We start from the raw sequence: 8254 nt of genomic DNA, 5'->3' as shown, positions 1-8254 counted from the left end.
GTACAAAATAGGTATTAAAAGAAACAACACAGCACAAGACACACACATGAACAACAACAGCAGCAGCAGCAAAGAACAGCACCACCAAGAAGTACCTCACATCAAAGAAGAGGGGTTTCTTTGGGGCCTGCCCTCCCTTCTATTTATAGAGGACCGAAGAGAGAGGCAAAAATGAAACCGATATGAAAATGAAAAGACCAATGTACCCATCCAAAATTGACTTGCGGGTGGCAAGAATAATGAACCCATCCAAAACTGACGTGCTAGTGGAAAGACCAATCTCCCCATCCGGCGGCATGGTGGCCCTCAAACATGGTTCAAACATTTTGAGCAGCATTTGGACCAATTTACAAAAGAATTCAATTGATGACTTGTGGTATGAACCATATGTTCAAATAGAGTTTCAGTATAAACGTAATTGAATTGAACTTGGAAAAGTCAATATCGGGCCAAACGGAATAAAGGTAAATCTTCAATTTAGAAGCATCGGAAGAAATTATTAATTCAAATGACAATTTGAACTGGATTCCAAAACCCCAGCCATGGAAATGCAAAATGGTTGCCATGGCAGTATTCCTGAAACCTTTGCCATGACAGCAAAAATTGTTGCCATGGCAGGACCCAAAGGCCGGGCATGCATCTCCCAGACCCCAAGCCGGACAAACACGCAGGCCCGACTCGCACGCACAAAGCAGCCCGACATGGGCCCATAGGCGGGTCCGGCTGACCCGGCCCGCGCTCCTAGCCTCCTGTAATGATCGGACCAGCCCGCCACAGGGCGAGGACACCATCAGGCGGGCCCGATGAGACCATTGCGCGTGGCTGCGGACGCGACAAAGGCCGCCAAATGACGGTGGCCCCGGGCAGCTGGGCGGAGCATGTGTCATTGACACTTCAGATGTGTCACCCGGGCACGCGCTGTCCGGGCAGATCGGACGGCGCAGAGCCACCTCGAGAGGCTCCCGCCGCAAGCCACCCAGCAGTGGATGGCCTGGAGGCTCTCTTCGCCCTCGACGAGCCCCACGAGGCGGGTACTCCACATCCTTTATAGAGTAATATCAAGGAATGTTTTTGTGCTTAAATGTGCAGATTCGCATTTTTGTATATGTGTGTGTGGTTCAAGTGGAAAAATTGTAGTTTGTCTAAAATACTTACGTGATTAATATGTTATATTCTACTTGTGTATTTCTAGAAAAATGGTCACGCTTTTTATTCTTAAGTAATAAATGAATGACAAAAGGTCATGTCTCCGTACCGTTTTGGGAGCTCGCCTATCCTGCTCAAATTTTGGGCAGTTAAAAGTTTTAGCGGGGAGGATTATAGGTGGCTTTAACTCAAGAAAGAAAGATGGTCGCCAAACATCTAAACCAAAAACAAGACAAATTAAGCGGAAAAAAAACAAGACAAAATTATACTTGAATATTTAACACTGGATTTTAAGGCTGGACATGCATAAATTGGTTACTCCAGATTTCTCAAGGCAACTAAACTTAGCATAGCTTTATAGCTTCCAACTAAATTTCCAAACATGAATGCTCTCCAAGATGTATCAAAGATACACCTGTGAGTACTGGACAAGTGATATAGAGATGGGCTACACTTTTACTGGTCACTTGAGAAGATGGCATGACAAGAGATTGATTACACTATAATAAATCTATTTCCATGGTTGAAACAGATAGCTCATCAGCAAACTGGAAAGCATAATAACTGCATATGCATCTACCGTTTCCTAACCAGAAAATATATCCTTGAACTAGAGCATGAACAATCAATACAGATTCATGGGCAATCAATATACTAGAGACTTGATCGAAACGATGAGTCGACGCCGTTTCTGTGCTTTTCTGTCTTGCTGGTCAATCTCTCAGTCTTTTTTGAGGAGATCATAGAACACCACAGGTTTCCTGTGGTTCTTGCTGCAGGCTTCCTGCAGCCAACGTAAAGCCACGGGATGTCTCAGTGATCAGTATATGAAAATCTGTTTTTGTCGAGACAACGGATGGAATGCAGAGATTTCGTAGTAAACGGTTATTTCTTTTCAGGATTTGGAAGAAAAAAAGGCGCAAGGATTCCGCATTTAGTTGTTTCTTTGGACAAAAAGTTGAATCTTGCCTGCATTGCGAATGCGATGTGGAGCAGAGTCGCCTCGGACCACGGCCTGCCGATGAACTGAAGACCTATGGGCAGCCCGCCCTTATCTTGCCCAACCTGGCATGCTAACTTGTTATCGCATTGTGTAGATTCTTTTCTGAAGAAGGTAGAACATGTTTAGATATCTGTTACCATGACTGTTATCGCCGGCAAACCAAGGAAGTTCCCTGCTATCGAGTACCGAATCAACGCGGCTTTGATTGGAGAAAACAGAGCACCAAGTTAGGAATTAGATCGTCGCAAAAAAACATGGAAAGTAGGATGGATACATTCAGCTTCTGGAACTGTAAGCTGAATTCTGGTTTGTTAGTAACTACCTCCGTTTATGTAGTCGAGTTCACCACTGCTTAGCGCGTCATCTTGTAGTGTGTAGGCAGTCACACTGCACAAGGGGTTGATAATCTATGATGAACAGTGCTAGATTCTGTTGTGGGTATTGCAGGAGTGGTGAACTGAAAGTGAATACCCGGTCATCGGTGAGACGATGACATCTGCTGTCTTGAAGATCTCTTTGTGAAAGAACATCTGACGATTCCTGAAAAATCCCGTGGCCAGATATCAGATTATACCAACCATGAATAAATAGTAACAGAGCATTCAATGTTACTACAACGATTTAAATATCTGTGCACTATCCCAAGAAGGTAATACTGCTATATTTACTAAAAAAAGACTATCTTGCAAAATGATAGCGCACCGGAGTCGTTGTGAGTTCAGGTAAGCTCTGCTGCTGAATGACCCGTAGACACCCAGCGCGACTCTCACGTCCCACCCGATCTCAGACCTCTTCCTGTCATAGTTCACCCGGCATGCTAAGTCAGTTCAGCCATAAGTTGTACGCATTTCAAATGCAAATAAGAATAATGGCAGTAAGTAATTTCAGTTGCTTACAGTTTGTCGAGATACTTTGCAAGTGAAGCAGTGCATTCTGATCCGATCGTCACGTAGTGTGCGAGCCGCATTTCCTCGATCTCAGGGACCGTCACATCCAGAGTCTTGCAGCCAAGAAATCATCACAAGAACAACTCAAAAAACCCTCCTACCACCGGCAAACTTGAAGATATCATGGGAGTTCTTGAGAGAAATGCCACCGCAGGATCTTAACAATTCCTTACCTCCCAGCCGTATTGTGCGCGCAGTGTCTGAAGAGCTTTGTCACAGCAGGTTCTGATGTCCTCGGAACTGTCGTTAAACCACTGTAAACAAAAAATTATTTTAGTGTTAATTAGCTCACTGTGAGTTGAGGAAGCTTAAATAACAAATCTGCTTGACAGCAACCACCAGATACCTTTCCATATTTTGCTAGCCTGACGTTGCTAATCGAGGGTGTCGACGTCAGCATAGGAAGATTCAGCTCAGGCTGCAAGACAGGGGCTTATCAGTAATTAAAAAAAATTACTGAACGATGAATGTTGTGGAGGTAAATATAGGGACTTGAAGTAGCAAGAGCCGTTTGATTTACCCTCAAGTAAGATGGTTGGGACTGATCAACAATGGCCGAGTAACTGAAATTGACAAAACAAGGCATTTAATTCCTGTTTTACTTATCAGATCAGCAAGATTGATAGCAGCAGTTTGTGTGACACAGAGAGAGAAAGAGAGAGTACGTCAAGAGAGAGAGAGAGAGAGAGAGAGAGAGAGAGAGAGAGAGAGAGAGAGAGAGAGAGAGTGGTCACTGACGCTACGACGGCGTCCTCCACTGTCCCTGCCAAGATCCCCGCCATCCCAACCGTCCAATTCAGTGGAAGAACTCTGGAAAATATTTCCAGCCGTGCACAGATCAGTGTCAAGGTTTCAAGATGTTGATATAACGACGATGAAGGTAGATGCTGTACTACGTACCCGGCGTTGGAGAGGCGTCCGGCGGTGGGCTTGAAGCCGACCACGCCGCACAGAGCTGCCGGCATCCGGACAGAGCCTCCTCCGTCGACGCCGAGCGCGACGGGGCAGAGGCCAGCGCAGACCACGGCGGCGGAGCCGCTGGAGGAGCCCCCGGCCACCTTCCCGACGTTGTACGGGTTCCTCGCCGATCTGCACCCATGAACGCCGTCAGTACGCGCACGAGGCATGGGGGGTAGGAGACATGACTCGTGGGGATGGCGTGCAACAACGTACCCGTGGTGTGGGTTGATGCCGCTGGTGCCGGCGCCGAGCTCGTGCATGTTGGTCTTGCCGGCGAGGACGGCGCCGCACGCGCGCAGCTGCGCCACGCACGCCGCGTCCGCCTCGCACGGCCGCGCCTTCCCCAGCCACCGCGTCCCGCCTGCACATGCATTCAAACCGTCATCGTTGTTGCTTTCAGTTTCAGAAAGAAGAAAAACATCGACAGAGCCCAAAATCATCCATCCGTGACTGACTGAAATGTGAATGAGATCGTCTGAACCCTGAAACAAAATCATGCCGCAAACTTATTAAGGTGTGCCGTGCCATCGATCCGGTTACCTGTCGTGGGGTAGGGCAAGCAGTCGATCTCGTCTTTCACCGCCACCAGCACGCCGTCCATCACTGACAGCGGTGTCCCTGCATGCGGTTCAGGTACAAAAACGGAAACTGTGAAGATCTGACAAGTGAGTGAAAACCCCAGCCGATACACATGTCCATTAATTTCAAGAACGATAGCCAGCCCGGCAGATAGAGAGTCAGATATCTTGGAGCACACAGAAAGATACACCCAATCCAAACAGGGGCTCAACAGCATTTGAAATGCCAGATAGTGAGAACAAACCCACCACCCTAACTGTAACTTTACTGTTCTAACTAAAAAACTGTAATTTTACTGGCAAACACATTGGATATAAGTAAGCCAATGTAATGCGGCTCTTATGCTAGCTATTGTATACCAGTAATCATGTATGTGCAAAGCATGTTTTTTGACTAATGCATAATTTTCTTCTTAGTTAACGGAGATCAGGATCTGTTCTGCATTTTCACGCACACAAGGTCTTTCTTTCCTCCCTCCGTACGCACGAGGCTGCACGACCTAACACGAAATCTGAGATCTCTAGACATAACTCCTGCCGAAGCACTGATTGACCTGCAATCACATGTGCTAACAACGAACATATTGGTTGCATAATAAATGTTGAGACCTTTAGCACACGGGTTAGAACGATCATCGCACAAATCCAACCCTTGTTGCTAATATGCTACTAGTAGGGCAATGCAGAATGCCCAGTCGAAATGACGAGAATTTAGTACGAATTTGAAGAGGGACGGCCCAAGCTAGATGAAAATGTCTTTTTTTCCATGCGGTGTCGAACTCTACAACCATGTCTAACTCAACTGAATATCTTCAAAATCCTCTAAAATTCCATCCCTTGAAAAACTACATGTGTGCCTTGTCATACTTAAGCAGTCAATCATTTCCCACTGTGCACCAGAATAAAAATCCCCCGGAATGCGACATTTGCCATGCTAAAGCTGTAGCCACTCGCACCCTCTCTTTGTCTCCTAGACAAAGACATGTAACCAATAACATTTATTCGACCAGCTCCCTTCCCTCGACGTTCCGTTTCCTCTAGGATCAATCAATTTATTTATGGGATAAGTTTTTTCAACTCATAGGATGGATAAGTTTTGTGTTACCAGAGGTCAAAACTGAAAAACTCAGCAACTTCTTGGTCAGGTTCTGGTTGTGATGTGTTCTTGGATGGGGTGTATGTCTATGTATTGCTTGGTTGGTACCAAGTGGGTGCCCAGTTTGGTTGGTGATGGGTTCATGTCAAAGCAAAAAAAGAGGGTAAGAACCAAGAGAAGAAAGGGAAAGGTGATTTGTTGGTTGAGAACAGTTCACAGTTCATCCCTAGCTCTGTTGGTTCTTGGTTGAGGTAATTTATTGGATGGGTAAATGGGATTTTGTTTCTGCAATCATGCTCTGTTTTCTATGCTTCCGTTTGCGCCATCGTGCTCTGTTTGATCCGATATAATTTGACGATGCGCCGTGTGAAAATATAAAATGCAGGTTTGATTTTTACCTGTCTGGTATCTGAGGGTGGATTCTTCGGCCTGCTTCAAGACGTCCTCGGGATCACAGCTGATGAAGAAGGCCATGTTCATGGTAGGGCCTGAGCACTCCTTCACTGCGGCCAGGAACCTCTTGGCCACCTACAAAACACTGTGCCCTTGCTCATCCTCCATAATTCACTTACCAGCAGCATACATCATGCAGTAATTAAGAGAGTGCAGGCTCAGGCTTGCATGGCCCCTCTACAGTTCACTAGCCAAGGACAGTACTACATTTTATGAGGAACGAATTACTATTAATCCTAGGACTTTACTGCTGCCAATATGTCGTTTTAATTTATTTACTTTTGTGTCGAACAATGTGTGAACCTTACACCTGCTGTCAACAGCAATGCATGCAGACCTAGAACGGACCTGGACAGGCGTGGTCTCTCCCGAGCTGTAAGCCCTGGAGAAGTCCATGATCGTCCAGCGTTTCAGGCTGGACGACGGCGGGACGTCGGCGGCGAGCGGCGACTCGAGGCGCGTGGGGAGGCAGTCAACGGCCTCCCGGACGCGCTCCGCGGGCGACAGGCCGGGCTTGGTCAGGCTGACGTTCTGCTCCGGGGTGTCTGCATTGCGGCAACAGCAGCAAACGCTTCTTCTGAATCAGAATCAATCAAGATGAAACTTTGGTGTTTGTGAGAGTGCAGTGCAGCAGGGAGAACCTTCCCAGCGGTGGGTCGAGGTGAACAGTGGCGGCTCAGGGATCTCGGCTTCGGAGACAAGCTGCGCACAGAGCAGAGCAGAGCGTCAGAACAGAAGCAGAGCATTTCAGCAAAAAAGTAAAAACATCACAGCACAGAAGAGTGAATTGTCTGTCCGTTGTAAAAGAACAGTGCCCAGAGATTGTTTCGGTGAAACTGTACTGATCAATGGTTACAGGTGAACAACATCATCCACATGCATGTGGAGGTGAGAATTACAGTAGAATTGCGAGGCTCAGGAATTGAAAAAAAAAAAAAAGCGTTCATCACAAGTGAAGTGCATGCACCTTGTTGATGAGATTGTCCTTCTTGAGGATGTAGAGCAGGACCCAGCCCACCACCGGCATCTCCAGGACCCACACGAAGATCTTCACCAGAAGGCCGGCGACCCGCGGAGCTGGTCAACGGAATTCAGCAGCAAGAAGAGAGGAGGATGAGTAATCCCATGAGGCCATGAGTGAGCGAAATTGAGGGGGCGAGCCGAACCTTTGACATTGGGGCTGATGTAGAGCTCGCCGCTGCCGGGGCCGAGGTCGACCTCCGGCGCCGGCCGGTACACCTTGGCCGAGGAGCCGAAGACGCCCATGGCAGCAGCGGCGTCTGAGTCCCGAGGAGACCAGGAAAGATATAAAGGACAAGAGCGGTGTCTGTCTGGCAGAATCCCGAGGAGTCCCGAGAAAGATAGGATTGGCGGTTATATACTGGCGCCGATGAGGAGGAGGAGGAGGAGGACGACGACGACGAGGAGGAGGAGGGTGGGAGGGCGAGAGGTGGAGGTTTATTATTTACCGGAGGACAAAAAGATGAGCGATGGCGGATTGATTGAAAACTTCTAGACGAGCGAGTGAAAGCGAGTCCTCCCTTTTCCGGATGGGGGCACCGGGCACGGGTGACGGGTCTGGGCGGGCAGAGACCCGGTTTGCCGCCGGCCATGGGAGGCAAGGCCAGGTGGTTGGAGGTTGGAGCATGGCTGCTGCGGCGGCGCCGGCGGTTCTGGGTAGGGTAAGAGTAAGAGTAGGAGGGGGAGGGCTGGTTGACTAGTCCGCCTGGGCCTGTGGTGTGAAGCCGGATCGGGTTTGCTGCTCCGACCCGACCCGACCCGGGACCCGGATGCCCTCTTACTTTTCTTCTTGTTGGAGATTTGGCGGGGACGAAAACGGTTGCGTGGTTCCCAACGGTAACTTCCGGCGAGGCCAAGAGATGCGTTGCCTTGTGGATCACCATCAACCTCCTAAGCTTGATTTAAATATTTTTAGCCTTATGTTTGTTTTCTTAACCCTGCTGGTAGCATCACTCTTTCTTGCAGATGTACTGAAAAATGTATTGACGAGAATTTCCAGGAAATAAACCTCTCGACGAACTTCAAGGAATGAACTCAATTTTGATGTCAC

General features: G+C 48.1%; 1 protein-coding gene across 1 annotated transcript; it reads right to left on the bottom strand.

Moving 5' to 3' along the window:
* Positions 1-1471: 1471 nt before the first annotated feature.
* Positions 1472-8254, bottom strand: LOC109764823 (fatty acid amide hydrolase). The gene is made up of 19 exons (XM_020323605.4): positions 7350-8254; positions 7151-7260; positions 6825-6885; positions 6532-6728; positions 6129-6258; positions 4597-4674; positions 4270-4417; positions 3997-4185; positions 3835-3906; positions 3617-3659; positions 3443-3514; positions 3270-3350; positions 3046-3149; positions 2852-2944; positions 2621-2689; positions 2472-2536; positions 2287-2348; positions 2116-2211; positions 1472-1930 (listed from the first exon to the last, which is right to left on the bottom strand). Exons 1-19 carry the CDS (start codon positions 7447-7449, stop codon positions 1868-1870), a joined length of 1833 nt encoding a protein of 610 aa, XP_020179194.1. The 5' UTR covers positions 7450-8254; the 3' UTR covers positions 1472-1867.

This window comes from Aegilops tauschii, chromosome 1 (assembly GCF_002575655.3).
Source record: "Aegilops tauschii subsp. strangulata cultivar AL8/78 chromosome 1, Aet v6.0, whole genome shotgun sequence".
Lineage (NCBI taxonomy): Eukaryota > Viridiplantae > Streptophyta > Magnoliopsida > Poales > Poaceae > Aegilops > Aegilops tauschii.
Note: the sequence above shows the minus strand (reverse complement) of the source record. Positions and strands in the feature narration are given on the sequence as shown.

Excerpts from the sequence above, each read along its gene's own strand:
- LOC109764823 (XM_020323605.4), bottom strand. The coding sequence starts at position 7,449 with ATGGGCGTCTTCGGCTCCTCGGCCAAGGTGTACCGGCCGGCGCCGGAG. Across the intron at positions 2,537-2,620 it reads ATCGTCTCACCGATGACCGG|TGTGACTGCCTACACACTAC; the intron begins GTATTCACTTTC and ends CCCCTTGTGCAG. Across the intron at positions 2,349-2,471 it reads ACTCGACTACATAAACGGAG|CCGCGTTGATTCGGTACTCG; the intron begins GTAGTTACTAAC and ends CTCCAATCAAAG.